This window comes from Chanos chanos, chromosome 10 (genome assembly GCF_902362185.1).
Source record: "Chanos chanos chromosome 10, fChaCha1.1, whole genome shotgun sequence".
Taxonomy (NCBI): Eukaryota; Metazoa; Chordata; class Actinopteri; order Gonorynchiformes; family Chanidae; genus Chanos; species Chanos chanos.
Genome location: NC_044504.1, coordinates 21,487,365 through 21,512,020, shown reverse-complemented (window position 1 = coordinate 21,512,020; position 24,656 = coordinate 21,487,365). Strand labels below are relative to the sequence as shown.

At 40.1% G+C, this 24,656-nt stretch overlaps 1 protein-coding gene across 1 annotated transcript; it reads left to right on the top strand.

The window, feature by feature from the left end:
• The first annotated feature begins 1,665 nt into the window (after positions 1-1,665).
• On the top strand, positions 1,666-23,201 carry ttbk1b (tau tubulin kinase 1b). Its single transcript, XM_030787478.1, has 15 exons — positions 1,666-1,773; positions 3,270-3,417; positions 4,402-4,475; positions 5,022-5,162; positions 5,747-5,851; positions 7,732-7,797; positions 7,942-8,034; positions 8,319-8,444; positions 8,751-8,905; positions 10,077-10,284; positions 11,019-11,200; positions 11,659-12,160; positions 20,665-21,553; positions 21,701-22,236; positions 22,803-23,201. The coding sequence occupies exons 1-15, from the start codon at positions 1,666-1,668 to the stop codon at positions 23,199-23,201; spliced, it is 3,732 nt and encodes a 1,243-aa protein (XP_030643338.1).
• The last annotated feature ends 1,455 nt before the right edge of the window (positions 23,202-24,656 follow it).

Here is a 24,656-nt window from a genome sequence, read left to right as displayed (position 1 = left end):
TATATGGATGAAACAGAAGACATTAAAAACTGAATTCTGTTACCAGTGGATACAGGGATGAATCAGAAGAGATTAAAAACTGAATTCTGTTACTGGTGGATGTAGGGATGGAATGAAAAGGATGAAAGAGACATGAACACAGACAAGAAAAGCCTAAAGATCCAGTCACTGATAGTAACAGATAATAATATACAGAGTTCATTTTAATCGGAGGGCTTGACATTACTATTGAGTGTAACGCCAATACAATAACAATACTGTGGTAGATCGTTCAACAACAACAACAACAAGAACAACAACATTAATAATCGTAATAATAATCGTAATAATAATCATAATAATAATAATCATAATCATAACAATAATAAAGCATTTAAATATGAATAATATCACCGTGGAATAGATATACTATTATAACAGTCTGAAATAATATTGGTGTAATTGGTGAAACGTTCCATTTTAAGTTTGAATTCTTGAGCATGAACAGGTCCTTTGGATAACAGTATAGAGATTTATTGAATACTAAAGCTTTAACCCCAGCCAGGACTCTCTCAGATATTGGAAACTTTCACTGTGTTGTGTAGTGCAGTATCTTTGTAGAAGATTCACTTTTGCCTTTACACTTGCCCTCTGTGAAATCCCTGTTTTTGGTAACAGGGCTTCGCATAATCCACTTGTCGGCATAGTGGACACTCTGCATATCATTTCTGCTCAGCACTAAACTTGGTCCTATCACCTGGTTTTCACTGGCTTTAATTTCTAAGAGCTTACTTCAAAAACCTGACCCATTCCAGGCCTCCAAGACCTGCGTTGGACCACCAGGGAAATCTCAAAGATCAACTTGTCCTTGAACAGCTTAGCTACAGTGCTGCAGTGGTGTGGATCTCTAAAGAGAGAGAGAGAAAGAGAGAGACTGCATGGAAGTAAATAAACTGAGAAGTTGTTAGCACAGTTAGAGAAATAAACATACCAGTCAAAGATGTGTCAATCAGACTTATGTATGTGAGCCGAGAGCCCAATTCTGCTAGTGTTAGGTCTTAAATACCTCTTATTCAACACACTTAAATGATTATTCTGCAACAATTCATTTGCCTCTAATACTAATGTGTAGTTTTGAGAAGTTTATGAACTTGTCATCTTTTTTAAACAGGAAAACTGGACTGTATGGAAACTTTTAGATGTATTACACAGACATTTGTGTGTGCTGAAAGACATAAACGTTAGAGGTTTATTGTGGGTGCCAGAGGGCAGAATCATCTGTCACGTGTTGGAGTAAGAATGCCCTGGAGACTTAGACCCTGGGCAATCTTATACAGGTCATTTTCTCTCTCTTGTAGATAAGTGGCTCTTTTGAGTGTGAATGTATGTGTGCGTGTGTGGTGTGTGTGTGTGTGTGTCCATGACTATTTGTGAAGGGCAGAAGCTGTTTTTTGTGAATGGGTTATTTGAATTTGTGATTGTACAGCAGAGAGCATTTCTGGGAGAGTGTGTGTGTGTGTGTGTGTGTGTGTGTGTGTGTGTGCGTGCGTGCATGTGTGTGTGTGTGTGTGCGCTTTCTGTGCTGCTGTAGCTGTCATATTTAAGTGTGTAAGCTGCATGGTGAACATGGTATGTGTTGGGTATTGTAGGTAAATGGCTGGGCGGAGCTGAGGTCCTGACTGGCCAATGCAGTGCGGAGGGCCTGGTCATCAAGGTGACGAAAATATGAACGGGGCAGGGGAGCAGGTTGACATCCTGCCTCCAAACTGTGTGGTTAAAGAACGGTGGAAAGTGGTACGTGCTTCTGTACATGTGTGTGTTTTTATGTGTGTGTGTGTGTGTGCGCGTGTGTGCGTGCGTGCACACTAGAGCCAGACTGATATAGTATTTTTCAGACCGATGCCGATTCGATATTTGATGATTTAAAAATCCAATAATGATATATCGGCCGATATTCTTTTTTTTTTTTTCCCCAGAAACACATAACATAAACAAAGATTTTCCCGAACATTTTGCATGTGTAGTTATGTAAGAGTCCTCATCAAAGATAACATGACATAATGCAGTTTAAAAATAAACTTGTTTTATTGTCATAAGTAGGTACAACGGTACAACAAAATATATTAAAGATTTGATAAATAATGATAGAAACCGAAACAGTGAGCTAGAGTAAACGCTGCTGGTGAATGTATCTAATAATACATAACTGTAGTCATATCGAGGATTTGCGAAGAGAAACTAGATAACTTTGCTACCAAGCCATGTTAGATACTTGTATATTTATATAATTTCCAATGCACCAACTGTAACTACAGACAGGCTAGTCGCATATATATTTACCATATATAAATATATACATACATATATATTTTTTACCATATATATATATACATATATATGTATGCTTCATTTAGGCAAAATAAGTTAAACGCTACACTTTAATCTCTCATTAACGTTAGCGGTCTTCCACAAATAAACATGGCATTAGCTTGTTTTGTCGGTAACCACATTTAGCAGTGGACAGCGTTATAAGCTGCTGTAAAGGATGTTGCCAGAGAAAATTTTTAGAAGAGACGAGGGAGAAATGACAAAACCGTTGTTTGTTTACTCAATAGAACTACCACGCTGTTTCAGAAATAAACCTACAATCAAGTTTGTCAGCAGCTTAGTCAACACCACACAACTACTGTAACATAAATGTAATTTTGATGTTTGACTGACTGAACCGGCTGTCACATTGCTATAGCAAAACCACGAATGGCTGACACGAATGTCCGTCTCTTTTTTAACTGTCATTTATCGGCCGTTATAAACGCTGATACCGATTCATCTGCAATTAGCTCATATCGTCCGATAATATCGGCATGGCGGGTTATCGGTCGGGCTCTAGTGCACACGCACATACATTAATGCAGTAGGTTTCCACTTATACAGTTTGCAAAAGCTGTGATTGTAACTCTCTGCTGTGAATTGAAGTTTCTTATATAAACCAAAGGAAAAGTTACTTTTTACTTAGTCAACCCACGGAAGTCACACATTTGAATACTTATAGAATTTCAAAATATAAACAACCAAGCATTTGTAAATACTGGCCTACTGAAACAAGTATTAGAAAAATAGTGCATTCAGTTTAATTACAGGGAGGCAATTGCTGATATGCACCCTTTATGTCAGCAAGGGGTGAAGACATGAAGATTTTGTGTGTGTGTGTGTGTGTGTGTGTGTGTATGTGTGTGTGTGTGTGTATGTGTGTGTGTGTGTGTGTGTGTTTGTGTTTCTGTGCCTCTCAGCTGAAGAAGATTGGCGGTGGTGGTTTTGGAGAGATCTATGAGGCATTGGACATGCTGACAAGAGAGAATGTGGCACTGAAGGTGGAATCAGCACAGCAACCCAAACAAGTGCTGAAGATGGAAGTAGCAGTGCTGAAGAAACTACAGGGTAAGCCAGAGAGAGCGAGACAGAGTGAGAGAGAGATACAGAAAGAAAGCGAGAAAGAGACATGCTTCAGAGAATATAACTTTGACTATTTACATACAGTAGCTGAACACAATTTATAAAAGAAAATTAATCATTGCCAACATCATGACATGGAGCAGTGCTTTGAAGATTAATCAGTTGCACTCCCTCTTGTTTTGTATGAGTTGAAACGTATTTTAATTTTGCCCCATAATCTGGCCTGTGGTATTGTATCACTAGAGATTAGCATTCGATCAGAGGAATGTTTCGGATAACGGCTTTAGTGTTTGAGTTAATTAAGTGAACCAGCCAGTGTGTATGTGCGTATTTGTGTTTGTTTGTTTGTGTCTTGCTGTTGTACACAATCATGCTCTAGAACCTCTCCAGTTCTGCTTATTAGCTAATGAGCCATTGAGGCTATGGCCCCAAACACAGTGAGAGACTACTAGTATTCAAACACACACACAAACACACACACATAAGTCAACATAAACAAATGCAGTAACACAGTAGGAGACCTTCAGAGTGAAGCCTTCTGCTGCTTTGACACTGTGTTAATGATGATAAACACACACTCATACGCATACTGAGTGTCCCAGCATATTTTCATGCCTGTCAGATCAGTTTGTTCCAGCTGCAGTCCCCTGAGCTCAGAGGAGCCAGAGAGAGAGAAGAGAAAGAATATTTAACCTTCCTAGAGGACAAAATAGAATATGCCCAACCTCCTCTGTGTCCTTTAGACGCAGTTTTTGTTAAACCTTAAGTCCTGCAGGCTGTGTGTGTGTATGCACATATGGGTGCATGCGCACATGCCTGCATAAATTCCTGTGTGTACATGAATATCACTTAAATAAATTGCAAATAAGTAAATAATGTAATTCAAATATGAATAATGGAATGTCACCAAACACCAGAGCCCAGTAACTGTGAGGGCATCATTTTCTCTCTGTTTTTTGTGTCATGCAGGTAAAAATCATGTTTGTAAATTCATCGGCTGTGGGAGAAATGAGAAGTTCAATTATGTTGTCATGCAACTTCAGGTATGTTAGCACTATTTCTGTGTGTGTGTCTGTGTATGATTGTGTATGAGTGTGTGTGTGAGTGTGCACGTGCATGCGTGCGTGCATGTGTGTGTGTGTATGGGTGTGGATAGGTGACAGTATATTAAGTTTATAACAGTTGCAAAATATTAATGTAGAAAATCTTATTTGCAATAGGAAAAGAATAACATACAGTAGAAATGGGAAAGGAGTCAATGAACGTTGTTGTGAAGCCAACTTTTTTTCACAAATCAACAGAGATTTCACATTTAACTACTTTGTAACTTTTTTTCCTGATTCAGACTCATGTATAATCATAATCTGGCCTGTTGATTTGAATGCACTGGCTGGCCAGGGTTCAGAGGAGCTCTTTTACCAACATGCCAATAACTGGATTCTACACAAATTCTGTAGAAAGTACAATTTATTTGTTTTAGGGCACCAAATGAAGGCTTTAAGCTTCATGTTTCACACACATATATATATATATATACATATTTTATCATGGTCTTCCCTCTCTCTCTCTCTCTCTCTCTCTCTCTCTAGGGTAGGAATTTAGCTGATTTGAGGCGTAGCCAGCCTCGGGGGACATTTACCATGAGTACCACTCTACGGTTGGGCAAACAGATCTTGGAATCTATCGAGGCCATTCACTCTGTAGGCTTCCTCCACAGAGATATCAAACCAGTAAGTCAGCTCTCTTCTCTTCTCTTCTCTTCTCTTCTCTTCTCTTCTCTTCTCTTCTCTTCTCTTCTCTTCTCTTCTCTTCTCTTCTCTTCCCCTCCCCTCCCCTCTCTTCTCTCTTCTCTTCTTTCCAGAGTGAAACTGATAGCAAGTACACACAGTCAGATCAATTGGTCTGGGCATCAGCTCTCCATTTGTCTGTTCAATCAATATGATTAGCTGTGTCTGCAACACACACACACTCATACACACGCACACGTACACACACACGTACACGCACACACACGCACACGCACACTCATACACATACATACATAGACACACACACTCTCTCTCTCTCTCTCTCTCTATACCTACTCTCCTGCCTTCTTCTCTACCTACTGTCCTACCTCTGTCTTGAAAGAAAACTCACACTCATTGCTTGCACTTTTAAACAGATGTAGTACTTCGCGCTTACTCATAGTTCTCTCACTATATTGGAGCTTGAATTGTTTCCCCACTTGTAGATCACTTTGGATAAAAGTGTCAGCTAAATAAATGTAATGTAAGTGTAAATGTAATGTGATGTCTGTGTTTCCTCTCCTTAGTCTAACTTTGCCATGGGTCGCCTGCCCACCACCTACAGGAAGTGTTACATGTTGGATTTTGGTTTGGCACGGCAGTACACTACCACTAATGGAGAAGTGCGACCGGTGAGTACTTGCCCACAATCTGGACTTTTATGCCACCTTAACCCAGCCAAGCTCAGATTCATCCACCAGGCTGAGAATGACTCAAATAGACCCCTTAAAGGAAGGACGAATCAGAAGGGCCTTAATTTGGTTTTATCTTTAGTTTTATGTGTGAGTGTGAGTGTGTGTGTGTCTATGTGTGTGTGTGTGATAAAGTAGCTAAAGTAGCACACAGGGGATGTGTAATAATGACGTTATTGCTGAGTCACTCCGGTTATTGCCATCGTTAATAAATCTAAACCATGATCTCTCCTTCTCTGTCCCTCCCACACACACACACAGACGCACACACACACACGCACACAAGTCATGTTAGATATATATCATAGTCACTCAATATTAAGCAGCATAATAAATCCATAGACACTGTAGGTTATGCAAAATGAGTTTTGGAAGTGTTGCATAGTTGTGATTGTCATTCTAATGAAGATCTATCAGCTTTGAATTCATAATGAATGGAATATTATAACTGTGATATTCTACCCTAATAATTGCATGAATGTTCACACCTCCTTTTAAATCAGTTCAATTTCAGTGAGATTGAGGTTAGTAATAGTCAAAAAATGAAGTGATGAGGTATTTTCAGTGTCCACTGTTGTGTGGTAATTGTAAATGATGTCCTCATTCATTTGTTGTAGTATTTATATTAATACTTAATATATCTCATTCATTTTCTTTTGCTTTACTTTGCTTTGCTTTACAAGTATTACTACTTGTAATACTGTTGTTTTCAATTTTGTCTACCTACAGTTTTATATTTTTCTCTATTTCACATTGCTATATTTTGCCATTTTATGAAAATCTGCTTTTTTCCCTGTGTAGATCTTTGTCATTCATTGTATTTATCATTTAAATTTGCTATGTTTTTTCAGTTTTATTTGTGTATGTTTTATGTTTTTGGTGTGTTATATTTTGAAATGTTTTATTATGTTTTGCAGTTCCTTTTGGTCTTTATGTTGGAAACGCATGCTTTCCTCCCGTAAGGTGCTTATTTCCATTACCATAGCAACAGCTGCATTGTGAGTGCCCTTACTTAGCCACCTTTCTCCTCTTTCAAACAAGGCTGATAGCCCATTTGCCTGTCCACACACACCTGAAAACTTATGTCCAGTCCCCCTTCAGCTCACCCCTCATTCAGTCAACTGTCCTCCTCTCTCTATTCTCATTACTTAACACAAATCCTCCTGTCTCCTCTAATGAGTACCCTTTGGACTGATTTCTGATTTCTGTTCTCTAGGCCTTGGCCTCACATGATGTCCCTAAGCCCTGTTCTACATGTCTTTAATCCCCCAGAGCATATATCCAAAATATGTTTCAAAGTGCCCTGAGGGCTATCCCCTACTGCCTGTACCCTAACTCAGACACCCTGTTTTTTGTTTCTTACCTATATACTCCCTCTTCTAAGACACCCTAAACTTTACACCTGTTCTCTCTTCTTGAATGTCCTTAGTGCACTCCCTTTTCTCCTGTTTGTTATTTGTTTGCTTTTTTTTTTGTTCTAAACTAACGTTGACACCCTAACTCTGTTCCTGAGTAAAAGACTGACCTGAGCTGAGATTTTTCTTTGGCACTGCTTCTCTAAACACACCTCTACAAACAACTCAAAGTTCGAGCTTTTAACCCTCTCCCTAACCCTTGTTCAACCGGCCCTGAGTCAAACTTTTAAACATCTTGTCATCTGTTCTCTTCTTCTCTTCTTTTTCCTACATGTTTCTGTTTCTTTTACTAAAAAAAGTGGCAGTTAATTGATTTGAATGTCAGAGAATATTTTAGTCTTACCTTAAATTCATATTCATTTTCATTTAAATTTGGATATAAATAATAAAAATTTCTATTTTTAGCCAAGGACAGTTGCAGGGTTTCGAGGAACAGTTCGCTATGCTTCCATCAACGCACACAAAAACAAAGTGAGTATGAGCTTGTTTTTCATTGTTTCCAAAACTCCACATTCTCTCCTTCTCTTAACACAGATGAAAATCGGCATTGTACCCTTTTATTAAATTGTTTGAAAGATGAGATGTGGATCAGCACACTTTCCTCCTCCTCAACAGGAGATGGGTCGTCACGATGACTTGTGGTCGCTGTTTTATATGCTTGTGGAATTCACAGTCGGACAGTTACCGTGGAGAAAGATCAAAGACAAGGTTAGAGACAGCACCTCAGCGACGTCTATAAAGTCTTCACATGTTACAGTGTGTAATTCATTCTCTCCACTCTCCTGTGTAATGAAACCAATGTGGCATCAAACATGCTCTGCTTATTCGTATTATTTAAATGACATTGCCTTTGTACCTTAATCATCGCTCTCTAAACACGCTACAGCAGCGGCTCTTTTGACTCCCAGGGTCTGATTTTTCAAAAGCAATTCATTATGAATAAACTTAATCTGAGCATTAATCTGAATTTGTTAATCTTGTTCCACAAACAGGAGCAGGTTGGTCAGATTAAGGAGCGGTACGAGCACAAGATGCTGCTCAAACACATGCCCTCAGAGTTCTACATTTTTCTGGAGCACGTGCTGAGTTTAGACTACTTTACCAAACCGGACTACCAGGTACGCCGTTAAAACTGGCATGTGCAGTCAGTTGGCTCTCTTTACCCATGTGGTAATTATTGAAACAGTATTCTGTGTGATTATCAGCCATGCACAGCTCAGAAAGTCTAAACAGTCTTTTGCTTTGTTACTCTCTCTGATTTTCTCTCTCTCACTTATATTCACTCAGTAATGCAGACTCCTTGGTGTCTCTTTCCTGAGATGCTTTTAATTCTTAAACACAAACATTTATCATCATAATATCTTACATTAATACTACAAACAATCATTCTCTCTCTCTCTCTCTCTCTCTCTCTCTCTCTGTAGTTGCTGATGTCTGTGTTTGACAACAGTATGAAGGAAAGAGTGATCACAGAGAATGAGCCGTTTGATTGGGAGCGAACAGGAACTGACACCATGCTCTCAGCCAGCACAGCTACACCACCACAACAAAACACACGGCAAACTGCAGCCATGGTGGGGTAAGAAACACACTCACACACACTCACTCACATCATGATGTATGACCTGTCACTCATAAAACATCCAGCGATAGTTTGACCAGTTTCATTCAGTGAGTATCCGATCAGCTACACACAAATACACACGCACACATAAACACACACATACACAAGACATATAATTTATTGTGTAGTACAGCAGTATATTGGTCACGTGGTTGAGTGCTCCCAAGCTTTCCTGTTGGCAAAAAGCAGATGTTGGCATACAGCAGTCATTCAGTTAAAAGCATTGCATTCTGGAGTGGATCCGAGCTTTTCATTAACGGGGGAATAGACAAGACATAGCTTTTGGAAAGATCATTCAATGTCAGCCTGTTCATATTTTTTCTACCCTCTGTCTACCTGTCCTATGGCATACATTTTAGTATTATATTATGATGGATAACATATTTCACTCCGTGGGGCAGGGTTTTTTTTTCTTCTTACATGCCTCCTTCAGGGATGTTTTTGACATTTGAAAATATTACAGAATGTCTGGGATGCCAGCCAAAGAAAAACATAAAGTATAATTTGTATTCATAGTGTTATGTCGTTGCATCATCGTTTGTCAAGATCATACATTTTCTTGCTGAAAGTCTCAATTTTACAAGATTTTTTTTTCTCTTAGGGCTGAAAGTGTCCGAAAGAGAGACATCGTTTAAATGTAACTGTAAACAGGAGGAGGGTCTTTGAAGTCTAGATATTGACTGATGTCGGTTCCCTCTACATCACCTGCTGATTGCTTTAAGTTGCTCTTTGAAGTGCTGTTTGAGAGAATGTGAAAACATGTATTCTTGTGTTATTAAAGCAAGATTGTTCAAATCAACTACAGTTTCCTCAAACAAATTCATAATCTTGCAAAGCTTCAAAATTAGATTAGATTAGACAAAAATTAGATTATATTCATTTCCAGTTGCCCACAATTGTTTATGGTTTATGGAATCTTTATGAATAAAAATGAAAAATGAATGCTAAATAATGCTTGTAGAAGATGAAGTGTCAGGTATTTATAACTTTAAATCCCTCTGGCTTGTCTTGTTTGACTAACAATTTTAGTGTGACTCTTTTAATTTGACTTAACAGTTTATTGAAATGTTTCTGAAGTTTTGTTTTGCATGTTTTTGCAAGTGTTGGGTTCTTACTGTTTTCTCAGGGTTGTAAACGTGACTCCAGTTCCCGGTGAGTTACCACGGGAGAACACGGATGACGTTTTACAGGACGAGCATCTCAGTGACCAGGAGAATGCCCCGCCCGCGCCATCTCCCATCAGGCCCGTGGAAACTGCCCCACCCCCGGCCGAAGGGGAGGCGTGGGACGAAACTGATTTCAACCGTAACAAACTCAGGATCAGCATCAGCAAGGTCCAGATTTTTTAAAGCCTTCTAATGACTTTTCCACCTCATCACCTGCAAACCCTGTCTGTCCTCAGTCCACTCCACCACAGGTCCCTGATGGACAGCCATTCAAAATTACAGTACCTTTTTGCATTGCCCACTGTCCTTTCACTTAAATATACTTGAGGGTGGTCCAAATGAAAACAGATATGGGTGAAATTAACATCTGCAACACCAAGCCATGTAGATTTTTACGCAGGTCTATACACCAGTGCACGTGGTGAAGTTTTCGATAAGCATTAATCATAAAACAAGCATTCAGAGCTGCATACATAGCCTACACTGTACTGTATGCCTGTTGAAGCTGTAAATAATATATTAGCCTGCCATATATACCCTGCATCAATGTGCACCTCATTAAATCATAGTTCACATCCAAATGACTTGTCATTTCAAACAAATGGACACAAGACTTTGTACAAATAAGGCGAGTTAACAGTTGGAGGAGTGTTTGAATCAGAGTTGTAGATTCTCTTTTGCTTTTCAAATGAAAACCTGTAGTACATTAGCAGTTTTTTTAGCTTAAAGCAACATGATTGCCAAATGAAGAAGAGTTGCACTTTTTTACTTAAACAAACAAAAGAAAAACTGTTGAAACCTATGAAGGCTCCTCCCCCTCATCTCCATTTAAAAGCTGTCTTTATCCTTGCCTGTATTCCTTATAACCTCTCTCTCTCTCTTTGTCTTTCTTTCCCTGGCAGACCCAGGTGGCAGCAGAGGAGGAGGAACCTGCAGGAGGGGCATGTCCTGTCTCCCCAGTGGAGGGTGGGGCTCCAGAGTCCCCTGGCGCCCAGCAACACCCCCTCAGGTACCGGCGGGTCAACAGTCCAGAGTCTGACCGCCTGTCTGGGGCAGATGGGAGGATAGATGCTTATGACAAACGGTGAGTGTGTGTGTGTATGTGTGCACTTGCACTTGTTTCGTAAATCGTTGCACTTTCATATACTGAAAACTTACTGTGCAGTTTAGTTAGTTTGCTGTAACATTAAATTCACAATTTCAGCATCACATGCCAGATTACAGGGAGCAGAAAATCACTGCTTATTGTTTGATCCCAGACCTAATTGTAAAATGACGTGGACAATAATATCAACCGTTAGGCAGCCGTTTGGCGTTACAATCTATGAAAATTTTGCTGTTAAGTTTTTGTTGAATAATCATTTGGTTTTAAAAAATTTTTTTTCAGTTCTGTTGGTGACTACAAATTTTCATTTACATGTTGACTTTTTTTTTTTTATCTTGGTGTGACTTTCTGTATCTGAATCTCTCTCTGTGTTTGTGTGACACTGTGCACTGGGTCAGCCAATGCATGTCAAAATAATAGTATCGTTGTCATTTTAGCTCACGAATGGACATGCTGGGCTCTCCATCACGACTGGTGTATTCCTCTCAACCCGCCCAGATGCTCTCTTTGGAGGCCGGGCAAGTAGAACGACACGGAGGTCGTCATGACGCTTCGGCTGATGCCGACCAAGAAGCGCATAGCAACGCTTTTATTCGCTCTGTTCCGTTGGCCGAGGAGGAGGACTTTGACAGTCGGGAATGGGTTCTTATTGACAAAGAGATGGAACTGAAGGATTTTCATCCAGGAGCAGAACCAACAACTTCTGGAACAACCGATGAGGAGCCAGAGGAATTACGCCCTCTTGAGGAGCATGAAGAGAGGAGGCGCAGAGGTGGGGCAAGTGCAGAAGCCGTGGTCCGTCCCAAAGCTCAGCGTGGGATGGTACCGCTCACCGAGGAGGCAGGGTCTGGTCCAAGCCCTGCCCACTCACCCTGTCACTCAGCGCCGCATAGTGGCCCACGACGGAGAGAGTCGGAACCCTTTGGACCTCACAGACAAGTAAGAGTTTATCCGTGTGTGTATGTGTGGGTGTGTGCATGCATACAGAGAAATGGTGCATATCTCAGGCTGTGTGACTACGTGTGCTGGTTGGTTCATTCATTTGGTTGTTCATTCACTTTTTCTTTTCTTCTTCCTAACTTAGTGAGCAAACAGATTTTGAGTGAATATCTTAACATTCTGCTTGTGATGTTTCATTAAACATGATATCATGTTCAATTTGTTATTTTCATCATTTAATAAGGCTCATTCATCTCTCTTTTTAATTGATGTCACTGCTGCTTTACTGATTAATAGAACAGCAGTCTTTCTTTTTCCGTAACTATTTAAAAGGGAGTTTCATCATTTCTTTTATCCCATCATTTAATCTTGGTTCATTTGATTTCCCTCTGTCTCTGTCCTTAAAAGCTTTTCAGAGAAAATCTTTGAAAAGGTCAACATGGGTCCAGATTTGTTTCCTCCTCAGTTTGCGGTCCTGGCTGACATCTGTGTTCTCTCCTCAACATAGATTCAGCTTTTTGCCTGTGATTGCAGCAGTTTGAGATTATTACTAGGTTATGTCCTCTATGCGCATGTGTGCGTGTGTGTGTGCGGTTAATGGATATATGATCACGGCAATATTGCTGTTTTGGATAAGGCACCATTTCTTTCAGCATGTTTGGTGTTGTGTTATGAATTGCTGTAGTACTTTTGGAAAAAGAAAAAAAAATGTTATACTCTGCTCAAATAGTAATTTGTAAAACTGAAGAGATCATGAAGAGATAGAGATCATTTGTGCATATTTCAACGTGTGTGTGTGTGTGTGTATATATTGTTTTCACAAGTTCTGTTGTTAATTTTATTCCTTAGCAAAAAGAAATGATGAATGAGATGAATAATCATTTTGGTTTGGTGTCAAAACCTTGACATTGTAGAAGACTTACGCAAAATATCTAAATGAAATATGGATAAATAATCTAAATAGAAGAGCTGACCACAGTCTAGAATCTCTCAGCATGATAAATGAGCAAACATAGCACTATTTTTTGTTGTTTCATGTTGTTGATTATGCCCCAGGTTGCTATGTTTAGGTATTTGAGAGGACGTTTAGTGCTTCTTTGTAAACCTGTGATGTCTGTACTGTTCATATGTGTGTTTGGTTGAGGATTAGGGAGTAAGATAGCTAATGAGGTTTCTAAGGGTGGTGGGGGATATTTTGTCAGTGCAGTCTTTTGTAAAAGCTTCATTATGTATAAATTTATAAACAGCTCAGCATGTTTCTTCTGTGTATGTGTGTGTGTGTATGTGTGTGTGCGCACACATGTGTTTGTGTGTGTGTTTGTGTGTACGTAAGAGATTGGATCAGAGTCCATATGTGAAGGATAAGTGTGCTATTTCACTATTTACACCCAATCACAGTCCATGCCCTCGTCTGACTGGAATATCTAACATCGAGACATAGCTCACATGCATATATCTACAATACTAAGTTCCTCCAGCCTAGCTACCTCCCACAAATAGAGTTTTAAACTCTCCTCTCTCTCCATATAACAGCGTTCATGCGCAGATCAGTGCAATCTTTCTGGCTAATAACAAGCAGAAGTTCTGAGTAATGTTAGATGTAGGTTTGAAGAAAGAAAAAAATCACCATCTCCTGTCTTTAAGGTGTGTGTGAATGTATAGTGTGATCTTTAACAAGCACACACATCCGTGCACACACGAACACTTTAGTTCGCGCAGTAGTTCTTCCCTAGCCTGATCCATTTTTTTCCTCCACTTCTTATTGGTCTCTTTCAGTTGGAGGAGGACAGGCCACACCCACAACATTCTTTCCCGAGGCCCGCCCATTTGAGAAGATTGGCGTCGTATGTGTTCTCTTCCTCCAACCTGGATTCGGAACCCTTCCCCCACGACCCCGCGCTGGGGGGGGCGGCCATTCAGCGCAGCCGCTCGGCCGAGAGCAGCCCCGCCCACCGCCACGCCCGCAGACACATGCCCTTGTTGCCAGGCAACCCACGAGCACGACACTCCGTCCTCAGCATTCACCTCCGTCCCAGCATTCAGCAAATGCTGGCCAAATTTATGAACAAGACGTGATCCCAGCACACGCACTCATACTCACACATGCACACATAAACACGCTTACTAACACTCCTGCTTTAAAGAACAGGGAAACACACAACATGTTCTACTAAGAGATGGTCTGAATGGATCAATAAAGGGAAAAACAGGAACAATTTCTCCAGCTTGTGCAATAAACTGGGTTTGGTCTGTGTGAGTGCGTGTACGTGTGTGTGTCTGACTCAAGAAATCTGATGCTGTCTAGCTGAACGAAGGCTTAAGGATGCCTTTCACTCGACACCCAAGGCCAAGCATGTGAAATGGCTGCAGAGAGAGAGAGAGAGAGAGAGAGAGAAAGAGAGAGAGAGAGAATATCATATCCCAAAATGGACAAACTCACAGAGACACTGTACACTTGTACTTTTTTAATGCATAGAGACAATATTGTCTTTTTAACCCTTAAAATGGAAGTAATTTGAGGATTTTTGTCTTATGTACTGCACCTGCTCAGTAGTGTTTAGAGGCTGGAGGAATAATTTGGCAGACTCATGACAGATACATTTTCTCATCACTATAATTGTGCGCGTGCGTGTGTGTGTGTGTGTGTGTGTGTGTGTGTGTGTGTGTGTGTGTGTGTAGTATATGTGGGTATGTGAATTTATGAATTTTATAGTCTACTGTGAGTGCCAAGCAAGGTCAGAAATAACCAAATCAGCCAGAGTGTTGAGCAAAGAATCGCTGTGCAATACCATGGATGTTTTTATCCCATGCTGCTCTTACCTGTGTTGTTCTGTTATAGTCTTTCTGAAGTTGATTTCAGCTGCAGTTCTATGCACTTAGTCTTTGAAATTCAATCCATTTCATATTCATGAAGTGGAGGGAGAGGAATGGGGGGGGGGGGGGTGTAGATGATGAAAGAGACAAGATAGTGTGTGCATTATCCATAGTCCTGTGCATGAGCCTGCGTGTGTGTGTGTGGGTTGTGATGTGTGGCGTGAGAGGACGTTGGAAGGACAACGAATGCCAGCAAAGCAGTTCTAGCGGGGTAGGGGTTTGCACATCAATACGACCCTCCCTCTGAGCCCCCTGTAAATTGCCTCTCCGAGCTGTCCAGGCATAGGAGATTCTGCAACAGAGAACAGATGAGTCCTTTAAGCTAGTATGACAGAGTTGGAATAGATGAAGTAGCCAGCATTTGTTGGACTAGTCATTCAGCAATAACAAACATGGCAGGCAATACCACCCATCATGCTGTGTGACACACCATCCACCCTCAGACAGGACAACAAATTTACTGGAGATGTGAAGACATTTCATGTTATTATTTTTGTCATTTCTTAGACCTTGTTCAGTTTGGGCAGCAAGGATTTGTTTAAAAAAGTGAAACATTTACCTTCAGAGAAGAGATGTTTTTGTTTTTGTGTAAGAATACGCGTCACTGCTGGTTTCAGTGCTTTGAATTTCAACATTGTCGCATTTCAAAAAGAGCCCTTTTTTCCTGTTTAAAGTAAGGCAAAGTGAGAGGCTCTTGTTTAGATGTGATTGAACTTTTTCTAGGGGGCATTACAGGTTGTCAGCGTCATTGAAAATGGTGCAACTCTGCCCACAAGTAAATGAGTCACTTAGCTATGTTTGTCATGGGGATTACTTTAAAAAGACATTTTTTATTTTACATGGTTTTTTCGTTTTATTTTTTAGCAGAAACACACATCTTGGTGGAGGAGAGACAGACTGTATAAAAAAAGTTGCACACATGCCGAGATAAATAGCCTGCATTCATTCACTTTAGAGAAGCACGCCAAACCTCAGTTAATTAAACAGTGGAGTATATGAAATGAAATCCTGTGTTGCTTCATCTGTGTGACAGGAACTTCATGGTTATCAGTTAATTCGATTCCAGGTTAGGATTAAAACAGAAGGCACCAGTATTTGATTAGTTACAAATACTGATCACAGGTATTAGGCTAACTGTGATTAAGGTAGCAACTCTTCTCTGGGCATTTCCTGTGGAATAGTTTCCTTATGATTACAAATAACTGAGTAGAGCTGTAATTGTCTCCTCAACTTGATTGTATTACCTTTGGTCAGTGTAATTGTTATGAATGAAAATCATGCTGATTGGCTGTAATTCTCATTTCTATGGAGCTGTGTATGTACGGACCATATATTTTTTTTTATTGTTAATCCAATTATAAAATCATCAGATCCAACCAGGAAATGTATTGGCTATAAATAAATGATTACCATAACAGTCAGAGGTATGGTGGAAAACTATCATTGGTTATAAAACCTCTCTGCATACTGTATAATGTATACTGATAACCCAAAAACTTACAAATTTTCAACAATTCAAAATTTTGAATGAAGTTTACCTCAACAAACTTTATTTAGCTATTTATCTTGTACTTCTTTTCACTTTTCCAGTTCATTTGTGTGCATTTTAGTTTACTTGTGTTTTAAAAGCTGTCCTACTTTTGGGGGTGTCCGTTACTGTGGGCTTGAGTGTGGTGTGGTGTAGGAGGGCTTCATAAATCAGAGTCTTGAACAGATGATTCTGTCATGATTATGTCTCACATCATGTCTGCCTCATCCTGCCTTTTGAGTCCTTACATGTTGAGTTTCATGCTGCTACCCAACGTGTCACAAGATAAAAAAGATTTAACATATTACCATAGCTATTCACATGTTTGGTACATAACACTGTACCAAAGGGCAATAGACTTTCATGCAGTAGTTTTGAGCCGGTAAGATGACCTATCTGCCTCTTTGCTGTGTAAGACCTGCTGTATGAGACTTGTTGGTTATTTGATTATATACGTCTAGGTGCTGTTGACTAGTGTAGGACTATGTTAAGTGGTCCATAGTTTATCATAGTCATGTTTTATCTTCAATATGCTACATTTTTTAAGCCATATTTTAAGTTTTCATCAGTGAAAATGAGAAGTAGTGACTCATAAACCATCATTGTCACTTATTTGAATATTTACAACCTTCACCAAAGACTTTCTGTAGGAGCAGGGAGTGATGTGGAACTTTCACCTGTTTTTATGCTTGCACAGTCCCATTGCTCCTACTAAATGTATGAAATTGTAATATGGTGGGTAACAGTGCTTATGGTTGTGTAATCAACTCTTAATTTATCTATAAATGTTAGTAATTCTCTTGGTAGCATTATACTTTAGTGGTGAAGAGTGTGAGAGAACAACTCTATAAAGTGTTAAGCCATTCTCAAGCCACTTGGACTTTGATCCTGTAGCTTGATTTTTCTGTTTCTTTTCACCATGAAGAATGCTGGATTGAATTAAGACATGTTTTGTGCCCCACATTTAATATATATTGGTGGTAGTAGTGGGATATTCCTGTTGCCAGGCACCAAGCATCTGATCCTGTCCTCCCAGCATTTGTATAAAAAGAATATAAGGGGGTTGGGTCGTTTATACTTTATACTTAGGTGGAATGTCAAAAGAGCAGTGTTGTGTAAGAGAAAGATGAGGTGTGGATTTTCTTAAATCTTAAAAAAAAAAAAAATCAATAATACCACTTCAAGAATGAGAGAGAGTGCATTCCATAGACTATTTCAGTTACATTCATTAATTGCCATTCTCTGTCTCCAAACACTATATTGTGGAAAGCCTCTTATACAACCAGATGAGTATGATATGGAAGATGTAGAATGTAAAATGAAAACATGTTATTGAACCATCGCTTTTATTGCATACACTGTACGAATGCTATCACTCAGTGCCGTATGTCACATCTGTGTTAACGCTTGTGGAAATTGTTCGCTCAGTAAGTCTCTTGCTCACCATTCATTGCCTGACTTGAAGGGCTAGTTGCAACAAACTCTGAAAATGATGATAACAAACACCAAATTATTTCATTTTTGGATGGGTTTGGGGTGTGTTCGCAAACATAGGATCTGAACAATCACCATCAGCATTGACAATAAGACAATGGATTTGTTCACATGCCCAGAAAAATATTACAGTTTGTGTAACTATGAATTTCAGTCTTGACTCACTGTACTCAAAGTATGTTGCAGTTAGCCCACAAACAATCTTAACACGCTGCTTCGGGTGTTAGCAAATGCAGTTAACACTGACACTGCTGTTTACATGATCGATCACAAATGCAAATACCATGCACACTCTTTATTTTTCTGTTTGTGATCCAAACTATGAGTCATATGCACTATCATTAGAACAGGGCTGATGGACAACTGTACTCTTGTCTTCCTTATAGACAGACTCTAGCTTGTTGAGCTGATTGCTGTTTTGAGCAAGTACTGTAAATGACACATAAACATCCTTAGTCTGTTGGTGTACTTTACAGAATGTCAGTATCTGTTTAATACAAAGCATATATGCTCATCCTTTCCACATGTCACATGGTACATGGTATGTCTTGGGTTTGTAAATTGTTTTGAGTGACTAATTTTATTAGCTTTTTCTTCATCTCCTAAATGTCCCCATTTTACTTTGGGAAAATATGGTTTACATGTAGGGCTTTAATTTTCAATTATTGTTCTGCTTGACACAAGGTCCAATAGGCATTAACACATGCAAGCATTGCTTTTGAAATGTGATCACATTTGAACATAAGAAAGAAAAATTCTCCTGAGTATTTCCATTAATGTACATGCGTTACTTTTTTGCTTATTGTGGACCCAGTAGCAAAGTAATGTTATTGAATTATGGATATTCAGAGAATCCTTTGGATAATGGCTGTGTGCATATAGATAACTGCCATTGTCCCAGTTTTCTTTTCTATTTCTTTCTTTTTTGCTGAAGAATAAAAGTAAAATGTGACCTCCACTCATATTTGTAGGTTAGAAATTATGTCACACATTGGACAGTTTCTCAGTACCGGTTTTCTCAGTTACAGTTTACCAAATCTATTTCAGCCTCTTTAACCTTGTAAATAATTGTCAAGGTGAGCAATTCACAGAGGGAGCTGACAGTCATAATGTTAAAGATTGTACCAGGTTGATCAAATAGTGTGTTTTTTTCCCCATTGTAAAAGACCCTCCCTGTGTGATGCACACCTGAAAGCAAGATTTCCCAGTGTGCTGAATAACTGTACTGAAACTAGCTGTCAAAAGTGAGGATTGTCTAGTTGAAAAGCAGGACAGGAGGGCTGCCATTGGGCAATCACGACTTTTCTCAGAGCGTATTTGTAGTTATGCAGGTACTTGGGTGATCCTACTTCATGAAATATCCTCTCCCACTCCTTTTTATCCACTTTTGTCTTTACAGTTAAACTAACTGAAATTCAAGACGCAGAACAAATATACTTTGAACTCATATCCATTAACACTAGACCCTCTCCATGAAACACTGGAATTAAAGATCAGATCCACCAAAGTAAAAAAAAAAAAAAAAGAAAAAGAAATCCTTTCATATTTTTTGACTCTCCCAAAATAGCAATGGCCACTGAATCAAACATCCAATGGTTTCCTACAGGTTTTTTTTTTCCATTCAGAAATCATGACTAAGTTTCTACAATTACACCCTCAAGTATCACACCTACATATCTCCTATTCCAAGAATTGTATATGTTTTAGCAGTAAACAGTGCATTACTCTCACAGATGATCAGACTTAGAGTTCATCTTAAAACCACCAGTATTCCAGTGGACATTAAAATGATGTCAATAAAACATTGTCATTAAAACAATGTAAATATGACCATAGCTCTGATTATGGTTGAAACATTTCCAATCTCCTTTATTACGTCTGTGAACATGGGTGTGTCTGCCAGATTGAGGAAGAACTGTATGAGGACTTCAGAGTGTTTTGTTTTTTTTTTTTGTATTGCAATAAGATTGCATTGTAAACTTGTAATATGTAAGAAGCATGTGTACTGAGCTGTTTAAAAAAAAGCAAAGGAAAGAAAAAAAGCAGTCTTCAGGCCTGTAATTGGACTTGCTGCTGGACTAACAAGTCCCTGCTTTATCAGCATGCTGTTTTTCAGTAGATCTGCTTCAATGCTGTACATACCGTAGGCTAAGCACTGTCTTCAAAGCTACACTTGAAATCACTAGCGGGCTAAATCATTATGAAAAGAGCAAGAGGAAATCAAATGTTGCATATTAAAATGGACTTTTGTGCCTTTTCTAAACCATGTATGTTATTTATTCAAGACAATCTTTAAAAGCTTGTAAACAAACCAAAACATGATTAAATGATCTGAAGAAGAAGTATGTTGAAGGGTTTCCGTCTTTCTATATAAAGCTGATAAAAATAGTGGCATTTTTAGCGCCATTTGATTTAACAGTGTATGTGAACAGCCCATATGTGAAAGTCAAGTGTTCTTAAAAAACGAGCAAACAAACAAAAAAACAGCATTCTTCACTCTATTTCCCTAGGTCACCCATTTCCTGTTTTGGTCTTTCCTGGACCACTGTTACAGATTTACATAATAATTAAAACATTGTTGTTTCTGTTTGTGTTTTTTTGTAAACAGACACCAGATGTGAAGGTTATGACCCCTTCCCCTCAACACAGGGTGAAGCGTGTTGACTTCCAGTCAGGAGTGTTGACCTTTGACCTTTCCCAGGAGGTGCATGGCAGTTCAGGAGGATCTGGCAGTGAGGGAAGCCCTCGCAGTAGTGAGGGAAGCCCAGAGGGAGCTGCATCCACTCTCCTTGCGCCTCCTCCACAACGTGAGCCCGATCAAGAGGAGGGCTCACGCACCCTGGTGCTTGTCTCCGCTGGCAATGGGGCTGTTTCCCCTGGAAATGGTCTGGGATCCCCTGGTGATGGCCAGGGCACACTTGCTGCGCTCACTCCCCAGGGAGAGCGACCAGCACCAGATGAATCTGAGCCAGGTACCCTCTCCTCTGTCATCAGGTCAGAACCTCGGCCCATTGTTGTAATGACAACCACTAGTGGTGGCACATCATCACCCCCCTTCACCAAGGTGGAGCGAACCTTCATCCACATTGCTGAGACAACACACCTTAATGTCATGACAACCAGACTTCAGCTCCCTGGTTTGGAGGAGGAACCACTGGCTGAGAGAGAGGAATTAAAGAGACGGGAAGAGGAAGGGGGTGAGGAGGACAAGGAAAAAGAGAATGAGAAAATGAAAATGGAAGAAGAAAAGGCAGAGATTGAGAGCAAAGAAAGAGAAAGCAGCAGTGAAGAGGTAATCCTGGAGAGAGAAGAGGAGAAGAAGAGTGAGGAGGATGATGAGAAAGAGAGAAAGAGTGAGGATGAGAATGAGAGAGAGGAAGACATCAAGGTAGTCCATTCAGAGAGTGAAAAAGACAGCGGGAGTGAAGGAAAGGTTCAAGCTAAGGAAGAGGAGGTAGAACAAGAAGATGAGGAGTATGTAGAAAAAGAGAAAGAGAGTGAGGATAGAGAGAAAGAGAGACAGAGAGAATCTTCCAGGAAGGGGAAACAGCGTGAATCTGCTGTCCAAGCTGAGCCATCTGATGTTGCTGTGTCTGTGGAGACCAGGTCCATGGTCGATTCAGAGGCCCGAGGTATGGAGCCAGATCAGGAGAATGTGTGCCCTGCTCTGACTGCTATAACAAAGATAGAAGCAGAGGTACAGAAGGATGTAGTTCTGCTCAGAAAGGAGGAAGGTGCAGAGCCTGGATCCACAGATCGACCGTGTCCACCTCGAAGAAGTCGTATTCCTGTGTTGGCATCTGAAGAGGAAACTGGATCTGATCGATCATCTCCAACTCGGCGAGAGCAGACACAACGTGGTCGCCTTGGCCGACGCCCTCACCTGGCTCGTCTTGTTCTGGAGCGGAAACAGACTTGCCCAATTCGCCAACAATCCACTTCCTCCCCTTCTCCCACCTTCTCCACTACTGCTTCTGAAGATGACACTCACCAATCAGATGAATCCACCAAAGAAAGGAGGAGGGATAGGGAAGCTGAAGGACGGGGCAAGAGCAGAATCCCACGGCCAGTCACACCCGTCAAGAAACCTACAGCCCAATCAGGAACAGTGCTACTTCCCCGAACTCAGAAGCCCATTCCTTCCACTTATCACAGGTGGGTTAAAGAGGGTTTTTATGGGGTCTTTTTCTTTTTTCTATTATTCAGGCATCCTTATCCAGTTTATTATCCTACCACCAGGCAGGTATGACTTCATCTGCTATAGCAGGTCTGTAAATCGTTACTCAGGCTTCTGTCCAATATAGCTCAAATATTTCTTTCTGCAGTGATACTCCCATGAGCCCGGCACACTTGGACGTCAGTCATAACTGGAGAACAGTGTTAATTTTACTCTGAGCTGTTTTCTCACTAGTTAAATGTCTGTTACTCCAAACTGCTACTGAATATTGTTAATCAGCAATAATATTTTAATATTTCTGTCTAGTGTCACTAACTGGCAAAGGGAAATCAAATTACTCTCAAGTGTAATGGATGTTATGACAACTTCTACTCTATTGTTGCATGACACAGCAAATTTCACATAAATTAGTTTTTACTATACATGCTCTACGTAAGCTTCACATAGATTTTAGAGTTTTAGGAAAGTAGGGTCTCTTTGAAACATAGCTTTTAGCTGTAACCTGTAATTGTTTACTATGCATTTACACTTTATTTCCTCTGTTTTTTCTATGATCCAGGCTACACAAGTCTCAGAGTGTGAGTGCCTCTCTCTATCCACAACTCAGATCTCAACCCCGCCCTTTGAAGCCCCGCCCTCTCTCCACAGGTTCTAGTCTGGTCTCCAGTGGTCGGACAGACCTGCAGGGGATTGTTCGATCTCCCGCTTCCCCCACTCCCCGCAGCTTAAGCACCTCTCCTCGCAGTTACTCCACCTCCCGCACAGATAGCCCCTCCCCTCAACGTGTCCGTAGTCAGCCCTCAGCCAATGATACGCAGAGACAACCTCGCACGCCCTATCCTCCTCAGAGCTACCCATCCAAACCAAAAGCCCAGGACTCCACTCCCAAGAGGAGCAAGTCACAACTGTCAGGCACCCCCCTGAAAGGAAAGAAAATTTCATCAGAGGGGAAGCTTGCAGATAGATAATAAGAATATACGTTGCACAAAGTCATCATCCATCCATTCATACAAGCATACAACATGGGATCAGTCTTCTACAGCCTCATTATTGCTTTACAGCCTTTCAGGCTCATTACAGCCTCTTTGACTCATTCTCACCTATTAACAGATCTCTGCTTCTTAAGTGATTCAGTGGACCTGAGAAAACAGTGGGAATCCTTGCAGCCATTCTACACCGCGATGACTGCAGCCGCTGCTTAAGCTCAGCTCTTCATGAAGACACACATACATAGACACGCAAACACACTCACATAAAGTGACTATTAAACAAATGTCAGTGTGAGTGTGTGTTTGATGCTTAAACACACCTCACATGCCTTAATAAAAACCTGCAAACTATACTAAACTTTGTGTTCATCAAAAGCTTCCAGAAGACAAATTGCAAAAAGAGTGACATCCCAGACTCACCACTGAGGTGCTATACAATGCCACCATGTTCCGCCACTAGTACAAATCACACAATCTTTTCAATCTGGTTTCTCTGTACTTAAACACAAAAGCACTTTTTCCCCTCTAAGTGGTCCAAATGTTTTTTTTCGACATTACCAGTGATCCTAAACATACAGAAATTCCCTCAAAAGACTTATGTTAAATTCATTTTTTGTTGTTTTACATACCTTTCAATTGTCATTAATTAACAGTAATTAAAAAACAACACAAAAATACAAAGAATGTTCTCAGAAGTGAAGCCAAGAGCATAGCAAAAATCCACAAGAAAATCAGATTGTTTTACTTCTCTACCACTAACATTTTTCAACATGTTAATTGATGACTTTAGTTTGTGTTTTTGCCCTATTTTTCTGTCTTTCACAAATTAATAGTTATGTTATTAAACAGGATGGGGCTTGAACCGTCAAAATGCAGCACACTTTGTTTATAATTTGGGCAGGGCAGTGCACCACACCAGCAGTTGGAGGATTTATCAGCCAATTCTCAAGAACAGCAAATGCAAAACATTTGCATGGATTTGCATGATATCAAATGGTATTCCTGTATTGTAAGTGAAGGTACATCAGAGGCTCAGTCAGAGAAACAAGTCACACTTGATTTGTTTTTGATTCAGTGCTTGATTTCACTACAAGAGGCAAGTGATAGACCACTTACACCAAAAAAACCCACCCCACAATTTGACTTATTTTGTATTTTGATACCTTAATTTTCTTGAACTATGCCATGGAATATCCTCTAAGCTAACTTTACTGAAACGTCTGCTGACAATACACTTTGGGGTAAAGTAATACATCACAGAACTTGTGACCTGTGATATCTTTTAAAACTGTCTGATTGATTCAGATTTTTCATGACACCCTGCAGACTTACACCCAAACCTGAAATCTGCCAGCAGTGTATACAAAAATACAATAATAATGATTGGAACACACGGCTTAAGTGCCAGTCTGTGCTGCTATGCGATGTCATTCA

Excerpts from the sequence above, each read along its gene's own strand:
- ttbk1b (XM_030787478.1), top strand. The coding sequence starts at position 1,666 with ATGCAGTGCGGAGGGCCTGGTCATCAAGGTGACGAAAATATGAACGGG. Across the intron at positions 5,852-7,731 it reads CTAATGGAGAAGTGCGACCG|CCAAGGACAGTTGCAGGGTT; the intron begins GTGAGTACTTGC and ends TTCTATTTTTAG. Across the intron at positions 8,906-10,076 it reads CAAACTGCAGCCATGGTGGG|GGTTGTAAACGTGACTCCAG; the intron begins GTAAGAAACACA and ends CTGTTTTCTCAG.